This window comes from Megalops cyprinoides, chromosome 2 (assembly GCF_013368585.1).
Source record: "Megalops cyprinoides isolate fMegCyp1 chromosome 2, fMegCyp1.pri, whole genome shotgun sequence".
Taxonomy (NCBI): Eukaryota; Metazoa; Chordata; class Actinopteri; order Elopiformes; family Megalopidae; genus Megalops; species Megalops cyprinoides.
This window is the reverse complement of record NC_050584.1, coordinates 47279333-47303349: the sequence shown is the minus strand read 5'-3', so window position 1 is coordinate 47303349 and position 24017 is coordinate 47279333. Positions and strand designations below refer to the sequence as shown.

The window sequence follows — 24017 nt, the reverse complement described above, 5'->3', positions numbered from 1 at the left end:
TTAAGAAGAACCGTTTTGCCTATTTTGTAGTTATGTCAATCAAGTATTGTAATTTTATTCTTTTGTTTTTTTTTCCAAGCCTCTGCTGTGTGTGAATGATGTGTGTGAGCACATATGTCTGCGTGTGTGAGTGAGTGAGTGCCGGAGTGAGAGAAATTATATGGCAAAATGTCTTTGAGGAATTGTCCGTTTGTTTCTCTTTTAAGATTATGAGCAGCATGTATATGGTTGTAATATATAACAATGTGTCTTACCCGCTGCACCATCAACGCCATGCTTGCATCCTGCTAACGCCAAGCTTTTTGAGCAAATGCTTTAGAAAAAAAAATCTTCTCAGTTAGCATGTGTTGCTTTCAGTCTGTAGCGTTCATATTCATTGCTATGCAGGGTTTTCCGCATTAGAAAATATCTTTTGCCCACCTGACCAGTACATTTGACCCTTTTTAGACATCACAGATTAGGCACTTACCTGCCATGAATATGTGCTAGCAGACACAGAATGATGTGCTATAATGCCCCATTTTGTCCCCACTGCCTCTCCCTCAAGAATATGAGATTCTTCCTCATACAGTATTTTGTGGATGGAGACGTGGAGATCATATGACTGATTATTAATCACCAGTGCCTACATCTTAGCTCCTCCATATGCTCTAACACGCCTTGCTGCTTTTGTATAATAGCACATTCTGGAGTGCCATTTTAAAATGCTTGAATGGACCAGTGTGTTTGTCTCCAGAGAACTGCTCCTTTAGAATCGTTACTACTGAGGCACCAGTACCAGATGGGGTCAAAACGTTCTTGAAAAAGTCACATCTGCTCTGGCCCGTGTTTGTTACCCATTAAATATTCAGCTGTATTGAAAGTCATTTGACCTCAGAAAATGGAGGGTGGGGCCACTTAAATGCTTTCTCATTTCCCCCCTGAAAGGGACATTGAGGCTGTCTAAGAGGTGGATTCATGTTGTTTGCTGATATAAACTGAGAGCCCCATGCCTGTGCGGTATATGGTGAACTGCACAAGAGGAGAGCTGCAGACTGCATCATACTTGCAGTCCCCTTGCTGGAACAGGTGCATGTGCAGTACTGGTATCTGTGTTAGTTCATTTGAGCAGCTTCGTTGATCCCTCATAGCTTTAAATGTCTCTCATTATCTCACAAGAAATCAAATGCAGATTCACTTGACCATCCCTCCCCTTAAAAATGTATGTGTACAATGTATTTACATTTTATAGTAATAAGACTGTGATGTTATAACCTTCGGTCCTCACTGAAACTAAAACAAAGGTGGCATCTGGTAAACAAAAGGTCCCCCACAATTTCTGGCCTGCTTTCATTACCTAGAATATAGACCAAAATGTTGCTTCTCTCAGACCTGTAGGTAGACAAAGCTCCCTTTTCCCCCTCCCTACTCCGGCTGAGAGTCTGTTTCCATTAGAGACGCCATGGTAAATGAGCATCCTCCTAATGTTTAAAGAGACATGGGCGACTTTGTGTCCCTCCCCCTCTCTGATGGTGAAGTTTCTCCTCCATCATCTAGTCCTGGATGCCTCACATTGCATTCCTCTACCATTTTATCTGTCTGCAAGAGTAAATGAAGGAAAAGGTCATCCTCATAGTCTCCCATTTCTCCTAAATTGGCTGTTTTAGCTACAGCTGTACAGCTTTAGCTCAATTCTTCTCTGAATGCAACAGCCCATATTTGCTGATCTGAGGAGCTGTCTTTGTCAAAGGCCTTGTTTACCAAGCTAGCAGAGCCTAGAACCCATGGTATTAACTCTACACAGGTCACTAGTGTCTATATTTTTTATTTTCCCTAACTAATTTTCCCTAACTAACTACCTAATTCTGTACAATCCCAAACATGATTATATATACGATTAATTGATATTCATCCATTCAGGATGACTCCAGATTTTAAATTGATGAACCAACCTGAGAGGAGAGCCACCTGCGTGTTTTAGTGTGACTGGTGACCGTAAGGCCTTGTAGAGATCAGCATGTTAAATCTTGACCCTGAAACCTCCTAGGGATCGACAGAGACACAGTGGCGTCAGGCAGAACTCCCGCAGCTACAGGGCTGGGCAGAGAAGGGATTGCTGACACAGCCAAAGATGGTAAGGAGACAGCCACAAATGGCCTTTTACCCGACATTAACAATGCTGATGACAGTGCTGCCGAGGGAACGGGGGCTGTCTGCTGAGCTGATGGGGGAGGGGCTGCCCTAACGCTGTGGCACTGCTCACACTCTTAATTTTTGCACACAGCCTGTTCTGGACATGCGATTATGATTGCAGTTGACGAAATTTTTTCAGCTTTTTTTTTTTTTTAAGAGATACAAATGTGGCTTTGCAGTATCTTATTTAAAGCAAAACGCAGTGGAAAAATATTTTAAAACATAAATGCTCATGTATTGTTTTGTATTTGATTTTTATTGTTTTTTATTTATTTTTGGACAGTTTTGTTGATTTCCATTTTTTCTTGTTTTGGTCTCTCTTTCATACTCTTTTTACCTGCTTTTTTAAGGGTTATGTGCCCTGAAGTTTCTATGCAGACAAAGCACATCAGATACAAGTCTGAGTTCCTGATTTTATTCTACCTGAGACAGTGATGTAAGAGTCAGAGTTCACCATTATGTATACATGCCTAAAGTTCAGCCACAGCAGTATGAAAGAAAGGCCCTTCATGAAGACTTCTGTGGACACAAATGCAGGGCGAATCCCACCTGATTCCCAGCCATTCCCTGCGAACCCAGATTCCCCCTTGCACCGCCTCCCACAGACACGAAGCCTCCAGAAACAATTCTGCTCTCTTCCTACGTGACTCAGAGAAATTCAATTTATGACAGTAGATCTGTAGATTTTTTTTGAATGATGACATGTTTTGAAGCTGTATTTAAACTGCAAAAACAAAGACAAATTCGACCCACGCAGCCTGCCTAGACACATTAAAAATGCCAACAAATCCAGCATTGAGTGACCATAAATTCAGATAGTTAAAGTATAATCCAACAGCTGCAGTTGTGTTGAATCAGTAAGAGCTGTGTCTCTCCTTAGGATAATGTTACAGGCCCACTGATAGGTCTGCCTCCATGCTACAGTACCTCAATCAGGACAGATGAGGGATGTGTTTACCACACTTGACTTGCAGGATGCAGACATTGCCTTCTTCAGCACTGGAACACAGCTGGGCTGCAGAGAAGTGAAATCTTAGCGTATAACAGGAAGTTATTTCAGACTGATCGCGGTGGCAGGGAGTGAAAAATCATAACTGGCAGATGTGACTTGACAGGTCTGTTGTAATTAAAAGTGTGAGATGTGTTGTTTTCTTGTATTTTTTAGCAACCCTAATGTTCACCTCCAGTTGAGTTGAAAGTATATTTGACAGAATGGTGCTCAGCAGGTACTGTAAACAGATTTAATAAGGTCTGAAGAAAGGCTTCATAATAAAGTTAATCAACTTTTTCTTTATTGCCCAGTGGTTTTATCCTCGAGTGACCTTGTGTTCCTACATTGGTGTCTCCTCAGAAATTTTTGACAGCACAATGTTAAAAGCACAAAAAATATTCCTTTCTTCATATATATTGCCTGTGTTTTAGAATCAGGCTTTATGGCTCCTCTTAACTTTACTCATATTATTGTTGTTATTTTTCAACAACAATTTATCACTTGTAGAATATCTGGGAGCAGAAGCAGTGGGGTGGAGTGGGTAGCAGTTAAATTGCCAGTACTGAATAAGTCAATTGCATGTACTTTGCTTTTCTGTACATGTGTGTATACGATATGTATACAATATTATATGCACATGTCAAATGTGCAAATCAAATTGGGAGGGAATAATATAGTTTGCTATATTATCATTTCTAATGTGTCTGGAGGGAGATTTTATTTTTGGGATGTGTGTTTTTTCTTATACAAGCTGAATATATTTTTGAAAAGCTAAAAATAAATGTTGTCTCTGAATTTTCAGCTAAGATCTTTCCTTTTTCACCCCCTGCTATATTATTCTATGCTTTTGAATCTATCAGCAGAAAACATGAGCCATTTCTTAATCTTTTAGATCTTAAGTCAAAATAACCTCACAGTACATTAGCCTGAGTGGAATATTAAACGATGTCATTAGAGGTCACCATTACAGTGCTGAGAAACTAAATCAGTCCATATTTCACTGCTAATGCCTGTGCTTACTTTTTCAAAGGCTGTTTTTTATATAATGGCTTGACAGTTCCCCCAGTTTGTACATCTACAGAATTTATAGGCACCGTTGAGAAACCTCCCTCATAAGCTACCCCTGCCCTAGCCGAATTTAAGCGCAGTAAACCGAGAAAATTGTCAGGGCTCTGATGCACTGGGCGCACGGGCTCAGCCTCACTCTGAGAGGCCCTCCTTTCCACTGCTTTGTATTAGAACACATCAAGCACCTTTCAAGGGGCTCCTCTCGCTCTAGTTTCGTGGTTCTCCCCCCCAAGCCCCCCACCCCCCATGTACGAGGTTGACAGCAGAGGAGCTTTTAACAGCAGGCACCCTGAGGACTGTGCCCTGTCTGCAGATTTCAAAACAAAAAAATACGACACACACCCCGGCGTAATGGCGTAAACCTCTTTAGCTTCCACAATCTCAGTAAGTGGATGATGGAAATCAACTGACTGTAACGAAGAGGCAAATTATTAAATTAAACACACATTTTATGCTAATGACTGAATACATTTGGTGGCAGTTGGAATCTTAAAATAAGTCTTTGCTGGTAGATAAGCACAGCAGACTCTGTCTTCCTCTGCTCTGCTCCTCTTCCCCCAGGGCCAGCAAGCTCTACTTCAAACACCTGCTCTTCAACCGCATTGCTAAACGAGCTGCAAATATTGTTCCCCACGACAGCAGTGCCACGCTGAAGGGCTCACGTTTTTTACCTTCCCCGAATGTGCCAACTATCAAAGCAGAAAGAGGAATTCAAATATATCTGAAAGGAGAAAAAAAATAATGTTTTAAAAGCTGCCAGTGCCTGGATGTTTAATATATATTCAGAAATTATCGTGTTATTTAATTTTGTAGGCTGCTTTTGCATATTTGTCCCTTGGTGTTGGCAGGCAGCTGGAGTGTAACCTCTTAGGTTAAAACACCTAATCATCCGCATTGTCCTCCAGTTCCATAGATTGAGAGGCCCTCTTCTGCTCTCTTTCCCCACCCTCCCCCCCCCCCGCAGATAATCAGCAACATGGAGCCTCAGGTCACAAATGGGCCGAACGCAACCACGGCCAACGGACCCTCCAGCAACAGCCGGAGCTGCCCCTCGCCCATGCAGACCGGCAGCTCCACCGACGACAGCAAGACCAACCTCATAGTCAACTACCTGCCGCAGAACATGACCCAGGAGGAGTTCCGCAGCCTCTTCGGCAGCATCGGCGAGATCGAGTCCTGCAAGCTGGTGCGGGACAAGATCACAGGTAAGACACCTGCGGCACGGATCAGCGGCCGTTAGTCAGTTTTTCAGGATATCATTTATCAGAATGCGAACGCTTTACGGCCGAGCGACTCGGAATCTAATGTGTTATTGATCCGGTCAGAACCTCCGTGACGTCGGGCTCGACCTCTAAGGAAATACCCTCTGCGCGGCCAGCAGGCAGGCGGCTCGGAACGCACCGGGATTTGGCGGGCGTGGCACTTGGTGGCCTGCTCTCCCGGGCGGAGCTCCAGCTCATTACTGCAGAGCAGGAGGCTTCAGCTGGCCGGTGAGCCGTGGAGCGGGACGCGGAGCAGAGGTGTTTAAGCAGCGCTCCCCAGCTAATCACGCCTCTAATCCTGGACTAGTGGCTGTGTGGGTGGCAAGCAGATGGATGGGGAGGCTGCTCTGAGATAATGCCAGATAATGGCTTCCATTTTATATCCTACTTAGTGACACTTCGCTCTTGATAATCTCATTAAAAAGGGCCAGGCTAAAGCCGGTGATTTTAACGGAAAGAGCACTGAGCCGCCAGCATTCGTGGGTAACATTGACTCTTGACCACAGCATGCAGGCTATAGATCAGGCAGCAAGCAGTCAGATATAAGTACAGGGTAGCTTTTCCAATAATGGGCACAAAATACCTGGGGAAATAATGTGTTTATATGACAGGAATAGCATCCAGCTACCTCCTCCTTTCCCCTGAGTTATTTTTAAAGCCGAGTGCCGATCTCTAATTTTATATGTTTTACGCTACATGTAAGATATTTACAATCCGTGACTTAATGGTTGTTTGGAAGCGCAGTAAGCTCCAGCGCAGAATCTCACCCAGAATTCCAATGACTAATGACTCTGCTACACCCTGCTTTTAGATACAAGGCTGTGAGTAGTGCACGAAGCTCTGCTACAGAATCCAACCCATTATTTCCCCTCAAACCGGCTCTCTGACAGCATTTAGATGTGCGCGAAATTCCCTTACAAACAGGTTCATAAGAGAGGGAGATGTCAGCGTTGACATGGGTGCGAACATCTAGGCCTTTGCGTTCTAATAAATGGGTCTCTCCCTCTTTTGACTCGATCCTGTCAGCTTTGATGAAGTGAAAGCCATCTCAGGTACCAGCCGGCGCTGGCGACCGCGCGCGCTTGTCTTGTCAGCGCCGCTGTGTTCGGTGCAGTTGAAGTGCCACCGCCGATTGTTTACACTGCTCCCCCAGCCTTCCCACTATGCGCGTAATATGCCAGGGACCCACAGGTTAATCTTTTATTTAATGCAAAGGTGCACGCCCCAGAGCAAGCTTGCGCATATGATCCATCGGCTGGCAAATCACCACTTGATTTTACTCTGTGGCATAAATAAAAGGGGAAAAACATGTTTGTTTTTTCTGTAAAAAAAAAATAGTAATAATAATAATAAAAGATAGTGCTGTCCATACCTGATTAAATGAAATATATAAATATATATTGAGAAGCATGTTGTTCAGCCCAATGCGAAGCAGAAATATATTGCAACGTACCACAGGAGCAATAATTTACATATTTTAAATATGTTCATTGAACCAGAAAATTTATTTTTTAATAAATATTCTCACGATATAATTTTTTTGTATAGGTAACATGTATGTTAAAAGCAGCATATTTGTTTGCGCAAACATGGGCATCTCTGCTTTGTGAAGGAAAACGCTAGTTATAAACGTCACTGAAAAATTCTGGACAGGCTGCGTTCGAGGCTAGGGACAAAGCAGATGGTTCTGCGGCAGACTCTGTGTGTATCTTAAAAGGCATGAAGAAAGCTGAAAATCCATGGTCATATTTATGCATCTCGAGCCAGCTCTGCCACCGAAATGCCTCTGTTAGCCACTAATAACATAAATAAACATATAGCCCTTGGGGAGAGGTAGTGATTTTCTTGTGAGCCAGGCAACATCTTGAATGAAAACTTTTAATGGAATACATTAAGAAAGTGTTAGTGCTTCTGGCCCTCAGCACACAGAAAATGGAAATGACTGATCAAGCGCCAGCTGGGCAAGAATTGGATCCTTGTCAGTTACCCAGTTATTCTGGATCATGTTTTGCCTCCGACTGCATTTCTCCAGGAAAATGAATGCATTTGTATTTATAATGACATGGCAGAAAAAAGAGAATAACACTTGCATGCAGGAACATGAGTAGATTGCATCTGGGATGTTTTTTTTTTTGGCTGATAGAGATCTCTACATAATCATCTGCTCAAATGCAGCGCTCAGTTGATCATCACTTCCCAGATTATTATTAGCAATATGTAGAAATGTAGAAATCTTAGTATGTTTCACTGTCCCAGGTCAGCACTGGAAAGCCTAGCAGGAGCTGTAGCAGTCTTCCTCTGTCTTCATTGTTTCCTTTCCCTTCCCTTCATTTTCTTGTGTTGTAAATGCAGATTGACAATTGCTCTATGATGGGAAGCCCAGGGTGAAGAAGCAAGTGTGCCTATCCTTATTTTTGCTAATTACTTACCAGTCTGTCAATGAGGGCTTCGCCTACCACTCCCATTTATCCCCCCCCCCCCCCCCTGCCGCTCTGCTCTTACGGCACTGGTTGCTCTGTCAGGTAGCTCCTCTATTTTTGCCTCTTTTGGCGCTGAAAGATTCATGAATCCCCCCCGTATCACGGTGCGATTTCTTCAGGTACACATCACACACATCGCGTGTGGCTCTTTCTGCCCATCTGCTCTCGTGTTCTCTCCCCCCACCCCCGCGAGGGGTGGCCACACGGAGTGGCCAGAGATGGGGGAGTCCGGCACAGTCCATCTCCTAAGGTTGCACCAACCGTGCTGTCTCTCAAACACGATACACTGACAAAGCAAAAAAACAATGAACAATGAACAGATGTAGGCTATGAAATATTAATCATGATTGATGCCTGAAATACCTCGCCACGTGTTGTGGCTTCCCCTCCGAGAAACTCTCAGCGTGGGGAAAACCTGGTGTGACTTGAACCCCTGTTAATGGAAGGAGATTTTATTATACAGTCCTGTGCTGGAAATGTGTGACTTATTCAACGTAGCAGATACATATCAACAAATGTTTTCTGTTCTAGGTGAAGTCTGTAAACTGCTTTTAAAGGAACTTAATTATTTTTCTAATGCTGATGTTTTCAATTTTAAATTAATTGTTTTTTTTTCTGACAGTCATTGAAGTAATTATTTTGATTATTATTGTTGTTTATTCAAATAAGGCTTAACATAAAAAGATAAACACTTTGGCATTAGGTACAATATATGCAAATCTGTCATTAATGGCTTTGGAATAATTTGCCTGTTTAATCAAAGCTCCTTTTTAATACGTTTTACTTGTTGTGTGTGTAATGCTGTAAAAATGGAGACATATTGTCTTTACAAATGAGCAGTTGCATAAATGATAATATGTGCGTTCCAGTTTTGCCAAGTGAAAACCATTTTATTCGGAGGAAGTGTTTTAATTGTCTTAGCTGTCTGTAACCTCTTCTATGCCATTTATCTAGAGGCATTATTGTCTACATTACTTATGAGTATTTCTTAAGATGCAGCTTGTCAGTGTGTTATCATAGGCAAAGCCTACTGTAAATTGATCACTATTGTCTGAATTTTAGTAGTAAACATTGTAGAAATGAGGCGAATCATAACACATCAGCTAAGTTGACGAGGTAGCCCATAGCATTTTCAGCTTTTACTGATGGCAACAATTCAGCAATGCTAAGCTCAGTTGATTGAGAATAGCATTTGGAAAACATTGGCTGTTTTAATGGAACGCCTTTTAAAGACAAGAGCAATTGATTGCAAGTGTGTGATTTTATGCATTTAAATTAGAGTGATCAGCCGCAGAATGGGTGGAAATGTACTTGCACTCTCTCTGCCTGTGTATAACACTGCCAGCATTAGTTTTAGTTAAAATCCTAAATAATTTCCTGTCATTGACTTTGTATCAGAATTAATAACCCACATTTATGCATAAATACTGCAACCTCAGCCTTGCATTTACTTGACTGAGCACAAGTTAAAAGTAAAATGAAGCAAGCAATGGAATTGGATACATTTAAGCGGCTCTTTCACTGTAACAATTAATTCCTGTTGCATAATCAATCTTCTCTTTTGTGCTCCCTCCTGAATTTAGACTCATAAATAAAAGCCTGTGCGCTGATAAAGGAAAGCATTGTGGAATTCTCCCTTCCCCATTGGAAACGATGCATCTCGCTGTTTTGTATGGCAATTAATACAATGCAAAGATGCATAAAATCGCTCCCTCAGTGAAAAATTGAGCACAGAGAGCGCATAATCTTTGAATAATTTCAGTTCCAATTTGTAACATTGTAAACCGCTTTGCCCTGTGTGACAGCAAAGTTGAGCAGCGCTCTTTTGGGCCTGGCAAACTGCATAAGCAAAAAAAAACACATTACAGTCAGTGCAGTCTGCAAAATACTGCCAGTCATGCCAGCCACCTAGGTTTATTACATTGAGCTTTATTACAGTGCATAGACATCTTGTTGAACCTGCACTATACGTTAGAATACAATAGAAATTACATAAAGTATAAAAAGAGACAATTGCGGCTGACGTGTGACAGGACAAATATAACATTAAAATGTTCCCTCAAGCTGGATATCAAAAGACAGGCCTGTTATAGCTACGGAAGTCGGGGAAAAAACACCTCGTTCAACAGGAGACAGACATTTCCTAGTTTCAAGCGCATACACACTTTTTTGTTCTACCTTTGCTCTGATCCGATGCGCTGCACCTGTCTGAGCTGCAGTTTGGCCCTGGATCTTAAGGACCGGGAGGGCCTAGGAGCTGCGGGTTCCCAGCAGGGCTCCTGCTTGCCGTCAGTGTTGTCATTTCTAGGCCTGACGTAGTCGGGGTGTCCCAGATACGCCGGGGCTCCTTTTCCCACAATCCTCACAGACAACCCACACATTTCGGGCTCCTGTCCAATTTGCCTCCGGCAGCAACCACCTCACGCAGGAGGAGGGACCGGGGGTGGGAAGCTCCAGCGTAGTACAGTTGGCACTACCCCGGTGACTGCAGAGAAACCTGTCCGTATCATACTCACTGAAATATTTTATTTCTGCGTAGAAACTAAGACATTTTTGAAATCTTCTTCATTACTTGAATGTTATACCGGAGGAAATTCGGTTAGACATATGTTAGGATACACAGAAGCCTTGAAATGCCTGTAAAATGTTGCCAAACGTCGTCTTGAATTAGTCGTTCTATTTTTCTCATTCACACCAAGTTCCGTGACTGTTACATACGGAATAATTTGATCAGGCATTGGATACACAGCAAGCCTTTAAATGATTATAAGATGATTCATGGCATTTTATCGACTTTATTTTTATTTTCTTAGCACCATGTTTAGTAAAGGCTGGTAATTGAAAAGAGATGATTTTACTGAAGGATTTCAGGAGCTGGAACGTAAAACTATGTGTACTATTTTATTTTCTTTTAGACCTAATAATTTCCCTCAACATTATCCTTGCATTGATATGACAGCCAAGGTGTGCAGCCCACCAGCAATAATACCTCTCACCCAAGGATATTGTAACACCTTGCCCCAGCCTGTGAATGTCTGAATCCTAATTCGACCAAATCTAGCGTACAATCCCTGAATGCGGGGAGGCCCCTGAAGTCAAGTGACAGCCTTTAATCTGAGGTCATATGCAGGTTAAAACGGTCGTAGAATTTCAGTAACACTAATGCCACAATTACCAGTGTTGTTATGTGTGTTCAAATCATTAATTTTTTATCTATTTAAGGTCATTTCCCCATAATTATTCAACATAAATTCTAATAAAGCAGACAGAATGGCAGTGACTAAACAGATAATGCATTACATTTAAAAGTTCAATAAAGCATCCCGCTTTGAGCCCACATCGTCTGTAAACAAAAGCCATGAGCTTGCTTTAACTGACACAACACATTAGAGCAAATGTGACTCCCTTGTCTCTTTTACCTCTCAGCTCCCTGTGTATGGAAGGACGCACACTATTTTTAAGATCGAAAAAAACATGTCATGAATAATGAGCTGCATTACTCTCCTATTCTTCGCAGAATAGATAGTGAACGAATGATTCCAGAGATGAATGCTAAATTTCATGACGTAAATGCACAGCTTCTGCATGGAGTTTTCCAGCAGAACCAGAAAATACTCAAGTATTCTCAGGGAAGGTAAACATTTAACTAATCTCTGCCGTTACATGTTTCAATATTTCTACTTAATGGTATGTGATTATAATTATTACATACCTTGCATTCAAACAAATAAAATGTTTTAATCATAACAAATCCATTGCTGAAACATATATTTTCCTTTTTGCTTCATAAAAGACAAACATTTTCATAATCATATGTACTGTATGTACTTATTTAACATTTTATCATTTTAGTTTAATTGCTAAGTTACATTTTTATACAATTTTTATTTGAATTTCTTCTGTAAAAGAAATTATGTTGCCAAATGTTACAATGTTACATACAGATTTGCCTTAGGCTATAGCTTCAGCCTAGTTTAGGACAGATTTCTAATTCAAACTCTTTCACTCTCACTGTCAATCTCTACACCACCCATGGATCCCCATATTCTCACCCGTTAATTCACTAGCACGTGTACTGTATATGTACTGTATAGGTTTTGAGGTATTTTGTATTAGATACATAAAATATTGTAGTGAAGTGAAGTGTTTTTCAGTTAAATTTCAAAGTATGCCATTTGAGAAAATAGTTTGTGTTCCTCAATCATAAAACCTAATCATAAATGATTGAATGGTCATATTGGTATTATTTACAACTGTACGGTTACATTTATAGTACCTTACCCTTCCATGGTATTAAGACGCAGTCTACAAAATGCTGTTTTATTTTACATCAGTGTTGTTAATGTCAATACCGTGTTGTACAGTGTTGTTAATGCTTACCGAAGGTGAAGGCATCCCCTTGTCTGTGAAAATTCAATGTTCCAGTTCCTTCCTCCTCTAACAACCTGTATGGGGCTTTATCACACCTCTGTGAATCCAGCCGTGTACATATAGCAAGGAATCCACATATCATTTTACGACTTTAACTACGATGTGGATTCAAAACAGTCCTGAATTATTGATAGGTATCTTATTTTTCAATTATGCCCATAACTATAACAGCTCCCACTGAACAGATTTTTCTGCAGGGTCTGTTTGCAACTAGTCATACTGATGCCTTGCTGTCTGAATACTGTTTTTTTCCACGTGTTTCACAAAGTGCACCTCGGTTCCACAGAGCAGCAGCATGTCCCTAGCTGCTATTGCAGCAGGGGCAAAATGTCAGAGCAGAATACATTTGTTGTGACAAACTGAAAAGTATTTTCCTTTCTTTCTTTTTAAATTCAATGTGATGAAATTTAAGACTGACCAAACAGATTTGCCTGCTTGTGGCACAGGAGCTTCATACCATCAAGGTATGTTATCATCAGCTGTTCTCAGCGCGGCCATCTGACTTGGCCTACAGTTGAGGGCTTTTCCTTACCTCTCCTCTCTCCAGGCAACAGCATTGACTTCTTGCCCTGTGAATGATAATAGGCCATAGATGAAAGTGAACCAAAAGGAATAGAAAGTGATGTGTTGTCAGTAATGAGGAAGAGCCCAGTGGTACATGGCGCTGATGGCAACTATTTTATTATTTGGAGGAATTTTTGTTTCTCGTCCATCCAGAAAAAAGAGCCCTGCGACTTTGTCACAGATTGTAGTCATTCAGATGCCTTTACAAATATGCACAGCCGTGTATAAAAGCACTGAGCCAAACCGTGTGTGATTAGAATGGAACGTTAAATTGGAGCACGCATATTTAGCCACAAAGGCAGAGAGATGGGGAAAGGAATGGCAAGGATGCCGAAGTACCCAAAGCCCCTCAGGGGGTGTTGGGGGGGGGGGGAGAGTCCCCTTCCCCCTGTGTGCATTTGTGTGTGTGTGTGTGTGTGTGTGTGTATATATATATATGCATGGAGCAGAGTGTCCACACTGTGAGCAGCAGGACACTCAATGCAAACACACTCATTTTCTCCTCTCACACATTCAAGACCCTGCTGCTTTTCAGGAAACAACTAATGGCTTAGTCATAGCACCTCCAAGTGTGGCCACTCACTGCAAATAACACGAATTGCTGGGAAAATGCATTTGGTGGATATTTTTTTCTCAGGAATTTGATGTTTTGAATCACAGAAGGAATATTCAAGTCCCTGCGACTTCACTCAGTCACTGCCAAAATCTGTCAGATATAGTAGGAGCTGGTTGAAAGGGACAGCTATTATAAAGTATATTATTATGCAACAGTAGTAATGTCACGGCTAATAAGATCAATGACCTTCACACTGTGCGCCAAAGGTCACAAAGAGGAAGAAGTGGAGTCATGCAGAATCACTGTGAAAATAGGCTTTGTGGAGCTAACTAACCTGGTCTCTATAAATTGCCTGTCAAATTACTTGTATTAATATTTGTAATCTGTTTTTGTCTATAATTTCATTTTAATTGCTGTTAAGTATTGCCCTTATAAATGCCTTTCAAATGCTTTCAGATTTTGGGACTTTCACAACCATGCTTGGGAATTGAAAGGAAGGAAAATAAAGATCTACCCTCATTAAAAGCTCGTTAAAACAGCAATGCATCATTTCTGTTTGCAATTTTAATTGACAATTAAAAAATATAAGTAAATGTAACCATTAGTATAATTAAACTGCATAGGGCTAATTTTCTGTTTTTGCTCCCCCATTAGGGTGTATTTATTCTGTTATTTTAATGGCTTTTCTTGGTTTTCTTTAAATCTTTTTTACATATTTGTTGCTTTGGGTCATTTTAATGGTATTTGGCTGGTATCTTGGATGGGTGCTCCATCTTTTTAACAGGTTGTTTAGCAGTCATAAATTGGACCAGTACCCTCGCTTTTCCCACTATGCAGATTGAAAGAAAGTTCCAAGAATTACACAGACAGCAAAGGAAACCATGCTCCACTGTAAGCTAAGATGGAGGGTTTTTCCCATCAGCCAAGAAGAATGAATAAATGTACCAGCTAGTTGTGGTGACACGCTCGAAACAAAACACTCAGTCGTCAATTACACAGCAGTGACCATAGATAAACATGGACTTTAAGCGTCTCAGACCTGATATGTTGTTGTGTCACCTGTGGTGTTGTTTCATTGGTGGTGTGTATACTCGCAGGTACTGGGTGTTTGTTCTACCCACCCTTGGTCCCCCCCCCCAGGCTGGGGGGAGCGTGAGACTGCAGCTGACGCACCTGTGCTGCACTGGTTATTTCAGGCTCACAGCGAGGCAGGCCGGACCTGCTGAGCTGTGTACACACGCAGTGAGCCGTTGTTATGACAGGCTGTGCCAAGCCTGCCTGCCTGTGTTGGCCCACAGTCTGTGCCGCAGCTCTCTGCCCACGTCAGCGCGCATGGGGGGGAAGGGGCTGTTACCGCGGGAGTGGGCAGGGAGAAGGGGGGGGGGGGGGGGGGCGCTTCACTGCTGACGTTACCGTCTTCACTTCGTAGTCCTGTGAGCACACATTGCCATGGAGTAGAATGTAAAACATTTCATTTCATAATGAATCTAATCGAATAATTACAGTTTTACAAGTCACACTTGAAATGGTCGGCTTTATAATTGTGTTGAGAAATTGATTCGCCAGAAATGTTAAACACCGGGAGAGTCCCCCACGCAGGTAGCGTGTGGAGGGGAGCTCTCCGGTGTGCGTGTCAGCTGCCGGTGTGTCTCTTAGAAGCAGCCGCCCCCCACCCCCAGCCCCCTCCCCCGCCCGCGCGCGACGCTGCTGGTTCTGGCCACTGCCGGGCGGAATCCCTGCCTGGAAACAGCTGCTCCGTCCTACTTCTCTGTTCACCTGGGGAGAGATGCCAGGCAGGAGGAAGCGAGCTCTCCCTGCCAGCTACGCCAAGGTGCGGTTGGGGGCGGGAGGGACGGGTGCCAGGCCTCAGAGAGCGGGGCGTGTGTGCGGGGGGCAAATTCACCAACGTCGTGTGCGGCAGGAGTGCCGCGCGTGTGGCGGACAACGTTCTGGCAAGAGCGCGTGTCAGAATTTGTTTGGTGGAAATCAGAGCCAATCAGGTGACAGCGCTCAGGGGTACGTGCTTCATGCAGGACAGGGGCATGCACATGGGGGAAGGTGACTGCTGAGGGTCCCTGCTTACTGTCAGCCCCAGTGTGGAGGGGGTAGTGGTGGTGTGGTTTGACTGGATCTCTGGGTGCTACATGACTGTGTCATTAACACACCACCCAGCACATCTAGAGTGCTGTGCATGAGTGCTCTCTGGAAGCACACTTCACTGCAGCTAACTTTTTGTAAGCTGTGCTCCGTGAGCCTGCAGCGGGAGGATGACAGAGGTGCAGTGTACTCTGTTTGGGCTAATTATCATCTATATACCGAGTGTGAGGAGTGAAGTCTCTCACAAGACATTTTGATATTAAATATATCCATGTAGGCCCGTTGATATTTTTGTATTCCTTTTTTTGAAACGTTACTTTGGAGCACAGCTGTCAGATCAGTGTCAGAGAGACAAGTGTAAAAATAGAGTTGAAGGGGAAAGATTCTCTTCAGGACAGGAGGTTTTTAATTAACAATGGGAGATGATAATCCGGGGTAATCCAGTGAAAGTGAGGGAGAAGCTTCCGTGTTTGATGTGAGGAATACAGCTCCCTTTTGGCCCAAAGCTGCAGCTCGGATTGTGTTTATTTGGTGGAGTAGTGCTGTTCCACATTTGTGATTCACTTTGTCTTTACACTGTGGACTTTCTGCTGTCTGTTTCAATTAACAGGGATAACTGTGCCGCTCCACTAGGAGTAACCAGGCACTTGTGTGGCAAGACTCCTAGAACCTTCAATCTTACAGCCATACTTTTACTACTATTTGGGTTCTCAAGCAGAGCTCTCACTGATACTGAGCCACAATGTCAAGACATATGTGAGTGAAGAATTGAGGGACAGAAAGAGACAGATACTGTTAGAAAATATTACTATTGGATAGTCATAAGTACCTTCATTCTGTCATTCAAGTGAGATGTAAGAAAGGCTCATGCTCTTCAGCTTTGTGACATCCCCCCCTCTCTCTTTTTTTCTTGTTTTCAGGACAGAGTTTGGGTTATGGCTTTGTTAACTACATTGACCCAAAGGATGCAGAGAAAGCCATCAACACGTTAAACGGTCTCAGACTTCAAACCAAAACTATCAAGGTAAGCATGAGGGAAACCTCTCCTCTCGTGAGTCCAAAGGGCTCCCATGTTCACTGGGAAAAGAAAACCACACTTGCCGTGGTACATGAGGAGAAAAACACCAATGGACCTCAATGCTTTCATCCCTCTAATCACACACGTTCAGGTAGACTGAGCAAAAACGAATAACCGCACAAGGCTTTCGCAGACATAGTGCAGCAGGGTAAACAAACCCCCGAAATCTGAGAGCTATCTGAACTGGCCGGGTGAGGGGAGCCGGGGGGATAAGGGAATCGGCGCTAATCTCACGCGCTGCTGGCTTCCACAGTGACACAGTGATTTATTTCCAAACTACAACAAATATTAGACCAACAGATACTTCCTGTCAATACAGTCCCATTGTACATCCGTTTGTACATTCTCTGTGGTTGCGCTCGGTCAGATGTGTGGAAAGAGCGATTGAACAAGTGGAGAGGAGAATCACTGATTTACATATGGACGGATATGGAAATGAAATACTGGATGAAGCAATATGGGGGGGGGGGGGGGATACGCTAACGAACTTCCAAATGTCAAAATATAAAGGTGATATTGTGAAAGTAATAAAGTTTGAAAAGAAGCCTGCCAAATAACGACAAACTCTAATTAAATTCTGTTCGTAGGAACAGGGGTCACAAAGGAGCAAAGAGCTTTTGCTTGGGGTTTTGCTGAGATGGGGACAGGCAACAGGAAACAGGGAGAGAGCCATGTCATCTTGTAATGGCTCGTAACACCTTTCCCACAGTCCTGAAAGTTATTGTCTCTGCATGGAAACAGCTATCGCTCTTCTCTGGAGCAACTCTCATACAATCACGTTGCATCATGATACTCTGTGGCGCAGTTTTGTATGAGCTCTGCGCTTCTTGTCTTACAATAAACCACGCCTGCCCTTGTTTTCTATAATAATGATCTCGGCTTTATTGTTCTAAATATAATCGTGCTGAATTTCGCCTGACAAGGTGGAAACAGTCCCAGTCCCTCGACAGTCCTGAACATGACAAGTCGACCCGGTGAAGGGAAGCATTTGAGGAAAAAAAAAATAAATAAAACAGCCAGAGCTGTTTTTAAATCAACTCGGGCTCTTTGAAGCCTGTGCTCAAGTTGGGTTTGAAGAGCGTAGGAGACAGCCACAGCGGCAATCTGCAGGACCCGCGCTTACCTCATCCACGCTTTCGCTAACTACCGCTAACTCGCACCAAACAAAATGAGTCACGCTGTCACAGTTCTGTCAGCACTGCCCCTCCCATTTCGGGCCCTCCTGTGCGTTCCCGAGCGAAGAGGGCCGGGGTAGGGGGAATCAAGGTGACATAGCGGCAAGGCCCAAACCTGCAGCGTGAGGAGGGCGGGGGGCACACAGTGGGCGTGTGACACGCGCAGAGGATCAGCGGACCACGGCCGCCGCTCCCCGGGGGCAGAGTTAAGCACGACGGTTGTTTTCTGAACGCCGCTGTCAAAACCGAGAACGTTAAGGGCTCCTGCGCTTTCTTGATTCGCACAGTGTGGGTTTTTTTCCCTTTCCTCGCTCTCCAGCTTGTGTGTAATGAAGCGGGGGCAATCTTCCGTGTCTGCCCTGCTCGTACGTGTGGTGTGCGGAGCGTCACACCAGCGAGCGGTGTCTGTTCTCCTCGCACGCACTGTCTGCAGTCCTTTCCTCCTCCTACACGTGGCCCACACCGTCCAGTTCACCGTGGCCACTGGCTTCAGCTCAATGTGATATCCACTTCAAAGATAGTGACAGAGTCGCACCCTGTGTGAAAAACAAAGACCTATCATCATAACTGTCCTATTGATTTGTGTTTGCTCCCTTTAATTCTCAGTGTAATGTAAAATACAATTTTAAATCGATTTAAATAAAGCATCTCCCCCAAATACTGACAAAAAAAACCTTTTACAACTTCTAATAACTGTGTTCAAGGTCATTATTGTCTCGAAATATCCATTCACTGCCACAGGCCTTTCTTTCTGCACCAGAGGTTATCTTAAGCAGCCATGAAAATGAAGACAGACTCCCTAATAACAGCAGACAGCTCTGTCTTGCAGCCCTGTGTGGGGCTCTCTTGTGGAAAGGGCAGAGTGCTAGCTTTTGGTATCACTGAAGTGCTCTCCATGCACTGATACACTCAGATCCTCACACAGGAAAAAAAGGAAAGTTTGAAATGTTTAGGGAGTCGAAACACTTTCTCCCAGTTTGAGTTGTGTATGAGAGACAGAGCATGTGGGTGTGTTGTTAGCATGTGTGAGTGTGTCCTTGCGTGTGTGTTTGTGTGTGTGTGTGTGTGTGTGTGTGTGTGCGTGTGTGATTGTGTGTGTCTGTGTGTGTGTGTGCGTGTGTGTGTGTGTCTGTGTGTGTGTGACACGTTAGTGGCAGTGACAGTGGGGTGCTGGCTGAGTGCTGTCAGTGTGGATCTCAGAGGGTGAGTGAGGTGACAGGGACCCTGGTGGCAGGGAGCTGAGAGGCTGTCGCCACGGCACCCGCCCCACAGACTCGGGAGAACTCACCGAGAGCAGGCAGCTATGGCTACAGCACCTCCCCTCCACCAACAGCACTCTTTCACACCGGGTTAAAAATAAAGGAGAGAAGTATTTCACCCCCCCGATCTCCAGCTTTCACACACGCAGGTGGCGTCTCTCCTTTTTTTATTCTCGTGGATTCCGCCTCCGCGGCGCTTCTCAGTTTCCCGTCTCGATTTTCCCGCTGATATCCTGCGAGGTGTGGCAGGAAGGAGCCGCTGGAGGTGAGAAGAGCGGAGCCCCCACGCAGGGAGGGGCAACACGCGCTCCTCACAGCCAGATGAGGTGTTGATGGATCAGACATCTGGAGCTGGATGACAAGGACAGAAAAAGAGGGAGAGGAGGGGAGGGAGGGGAAAGTCAGAAAAGAGAAAGTAAAATGAGAAAGTAAAAGAAGGACGAGGAGTGGAGGACACAAGCGGCACTCTTCTTTTTTCGTCTTTTTATTTGTAACCAGAATCGTGGGTTGTTTGATGTATTAGTGTTTTGCAGTATTAACAGTTGATGGGTTCAAATGCCAAAAAAAAGACAAAAAAATGCAAATACAAGGACAAATCTCTCCATGAGTATGCAGTGGTAGATGAGCTGTAGTGAAGATGAACTAGTAAAAGGAAAACTAGATCAGTCTTCAACAATGATGTAGTAACCAATACCTAGGACAAATTCTCCACCAACCCATTATACTGAATTGAATACAACCAAAACAACAAGTCGTCACTCTGACATAAAAAAAACATCCAAATACTGCTGATAAAGATACATCCCAGTCAAATAATTGTTCTAATTATACACTAGAATCACTTGGGAGATGGAATTTAAAGAAAACAGGAAAAGTGAGAGAGAGAGAGCGAGAGAGAGAGAGAGAGAAAGAGAGAGAGAGAGAGAGCAAGGCAAGAGAGAAGGAGAGAGAGACAAAGAGAGTGAGAGAAAGATGTGGGGGGGACTGAGAAAGAAAGGGAGAGAGAGAAGGAGAGAGAAGAAGAGAGGAAAGGAGTGGGACTGAGAGAGAGAGAGAGAGAGAGTGATACAGACAGAGGGAGGGAGTGAGATGGAGAGAGTGGGAAAGAAGGAGAGAGAAAGGGTGGAACAGAGAGAGGGGGAGGATTGGGGAGAGAGAGTGTGTGCCGGCACTGTCCATGGTTCTGAAGAGTGCAGCAGGCTGTGGGAGCTGTAAAGGGGCAGCTGGTATAATGACTGACTGTGGCCTCTGTGCAGACGGCACTCTCACTCAGCTCTCACAGCTAGGACCACAAGCAGAAGGTTTCCTGCGTGATTCAGACAGGGAGATCTGGAAGAGCTCACACCCTGACTGTACATTCTTATGCTCTCTCACATTCACAAACACACACACACATACACACATATTATACTTACACTCACGCACACCCATATGCAGGCATATTTTCACAGGAACTTTCACATGTACACACACATTGCATTTGTGCGTCTGTTGATTGTTATGGCTTGCTTCGCACATCCTACACTCAGACAGACTAACGACAAGCACACGGGAGTCACATGAATAAATGCAAGTGAAAAGCAAAACGTCTGTGTCAGACCTAATAACACTCATTATGCACATGTATAATGAGTGGCAGGAGCGTGTGCCACAAAACTATGCAAAAGATGCAGAGGCTTGAACATGATTGCTGCTGACTGTTGCAAGTTCACTTACATCAAGCTCCTCATAACAAGCTCTCAGTAATATATCCGCTTTTGAAAAAAAAAACATATTTCTGTCACATACATTAGAGAGCATATGTTCTACTAGGATACGTAAACATGATCTAAAAGGTCAATATTCAGTGCTCTTCTTTTTTCCACCTTTTTAATTGTAACTAGAAATGTTGCTTGCCTATTGCTGTGTCTGTTGCTTGTGCATTGTGCTGGAAGTCGCTCTCTATTGTGCTGGAAGTTGTTCTGAACAAGAGCGTCTGCTAAATGATGGTAATGTAATGTTGTCTGCTTAATGTTTCAGGATATTGGCAGAAACTGCCACAGAAGGTTGGGAATGTCATTAGCTTGTGTTCACATGTGAATACTGTATTTCTCTGTTCCCCTCTCACCTGTCCTGCCCAGGTGTCGTATGCACGGCCCAGCTCGGCCTCCATTCGAGACGCTAACCTGTATGTCAGTGGCCTGCCCAAGACCATGACCCAGAAGGAGCTGGAGCAGCTTTTCTCCCAGTATGGCCGCATCATCACCTCACGCATCCTGGTGGACCAGGTCACAGGTATCCATGGGATAGCTTTTCATTTAGAACCAAGGAAAAATGCATACGCACATACACACACACACACGCACACACACACATAGGTGGACCAGATCACAGGTATCCATGGAATAGCTTTTCAATTAAAACAACAGAAAAATGTACACGCACACAGACAGACGCATATGCACACAGACACACGCACACAAATTCATACTCTCGTACACACACATACACGCAAAATCACACTCTTACACACACACACACACACACACACACACACACACACACACACACAGAAAGGCAAGCAGGGGGACGAGCACTCAAGCATGAATGCACACACATATATACACACACACACATCCCTTCAAGATTTGAATGCACGCAAATGCACACATCCCTTCAAGCAAGCACAGTGACACACTAAACACACACGCAGAAGGATGCACCATTTCCATGGCAGCTGAGTCCTGTCCCACAGTGCTTAGATCCATTTCAGAGGATTTCTCCCCCTGTGGCAGGCTCCAGTGTAATGTGTAATGTGCACTGATGAAGCAGAAAGGAAACAGCGCATTGTATGCCACTTTAAATCCACATTCATTTGCCTATGCAGATTCAGTCTTCTCCTGGTAACCGGTCCTTTAGAAGGAGAAACGGATCGAGCTTTAAGGACGTTTAGTGTTTTTTTGTGTCTACATGAGCTGGTGCGTGGCACATGGGGAGAAACAAACAGACCAAAAGTCAAAGGCAAAGAAAAATATGCACACTGATAACAGCTGGATGCTCCTTTAACCTTGTTCCAAACCGCGGTCATCAATAAATAAACCCCACCCGAGCTTATCTAGTCATAGAATGGAATTGCTGATGCATTCAGCGGAGCAATCTGTTCAAAACATTTCAATAATTCAAGAGATCCCTTTGTTTTCGAACCATATCACTCTTCTCAGATTTTGAACATTTCCGCAGGTATTTATTAGAGCAACACGGCTTTTTCACAAGCTGACACGCCTTTGAGTTGTGTCCCCCTGCACAGCCCAACCACAGCGTAATTCACAACAGCTGGCAGGGCCAGCAGCAGTGGCAGGACGGCACCGCAGTGTGAGGGAGCGCTCTTTGCTTGTGTGCTCCTCCTCCCCCTGACACAGCCAGCCCCTGCCCAGCCCAGAGACGCCTCCCTGGAGGCAGGGGGATCCGCTGGAGGAATTTTAATGACTAATTAAATTTTAGTTGCCGGTGATTAAGAAACAAGGAGGATTTTAGAGGACCCAGAGAGCTCAGAGCTGGCAGATCTTTTCAGTTCATGCTGCAATAAAGAGAAATGGACCGAAAATTAAAACTCTCAAGCGATTTGCTGGAGAGAGGGAAAGAAAGAGCAAGGGAGGGGGAGAGAGAGAGAGAGACAGTAAGCACTTTTCTGCTCTCTGTCTTTCACACACTTTAGTGTAAAAGGTTTACCTTTGTCCTTCACAGCGAAAGGGTTTGGCTATTTTTGAATGCCTGAAATGTCTAGATCTGTTAATGAAAGTGAACACGAAGTGCTGCGCATCTCAATGTCATACAAAGACTATTGGGAATTCGGGGGTGGATATTAGAACACCCGAGAAAAGCTTTCCAGAATTTAAAGTCACACCAGCTAACGTGACATGAACATTTACAAAGATCGTAATGAGTCATTTTGATTAGTTGTTCTGAGTTGAAATAATCTGAAGAGGTATGATGTACATGCCACCCCCAGTGAAACATGCAAGAGAATAACAGAATGATTACGTTTAATTGTTGTAAGGCTCTTTTCTGTTGCCTCGGTGGCAACATAATCATAAAGTTTCTTTTCATTATTTGCTGGAAATCTGCAAGACATTTTATTGGTGACAAAGGAGGAGCAGTTTAGTCACTGAGAGACCGCTCTCCTTTTTGTACCGCTCTCTTTTTTCCATTGATTTGGTCAGAACACCAGCACACGTTTCTGTACCTCTTGAATGGGTGGACATGACCAAACACCAAAGAGCAGCATTTTTATATTAGATCAGTGTCTAACCTTTAGGGAGCATTTTTAGATCATGAGGTTCAATAGAAGCAGCCAGTTTAAACTAACATCAGTGGGAATGAAAATATAATATCTGTTAGGCTTTGATCAATAGTAAAATATTCAGAGCAGCTCTGCAGGGCCCTGCGCATAGCAGTCAATATGCCTCTCATCAATGAGAGCAAATACAATTGATCCACAGAGCTGCCTTTTACAAGCTGCTCTTCATAAGTGAAAAATGACTGCTTCTCCGCAGCTCCCAAGGGCTGTCCCTGCAAAACCTTTTTCAGAGGAGTCGCACACATCGCTAAGACACAAATACACACACCCACACACACATACACACACGCGCGCACACACACATACACACACAATGGTACATAACACAAACACAGTATACGCAGAAAGCAAGAGAGGTTGAGAGAGAGGCAGCATGAATGCACACATGCCACAGAGAGAGAATTACAGTCACACATAATACAAGCACACACATATTAACAAGCACACCTGTGCTCTGAAAATCACAAGCACAAGACACGCATACACGCACACATGCACACACACACGTGTAGATGCAGGATGTATAAAGATACAGACCCAAGTACTTA

The 24017-nt window shown here is 43.7% G+C and overlaps 1 protein-coding gene across 7 annotated transcripts in view; it reads left to right on the top strand.

Annotated features, from left to right (window-relative positions):
• Positions 1 to 24017, top strand: part of elavl4 (ELAV like neuron-specific RNA binding protein 4) — a 65965-nt gene that overhangs the window by 30845 nt on the left and 11103 nt on the right. For 6 of the 7 annotated variants that reach the window (XM_036520949.1, XM_036520945.1, XM_036520948.1 and 3 more), the window contains exons 2-5: positions 2027 to 2113; positions 5196 to 5436; positions 16542 to 16645; positions 21254 to 21407. In XM_036520949.1, coding sequence (XP_036376842.1) covers positions 2027 to 2113; positions 5196 to 5436; positions 16542 to 16645; positions 21254 to 21407 — 586 coding nt within the window. The remainder of the gene's footprint in view (positions 1 to 2026; positions 2114 to 5195; positions 5437 to 16541; positions 16646 to 21253; positions 21408 to 24017) is intronic. The other variant, XM_036520950.1, reaches the window with a different exon arrangement.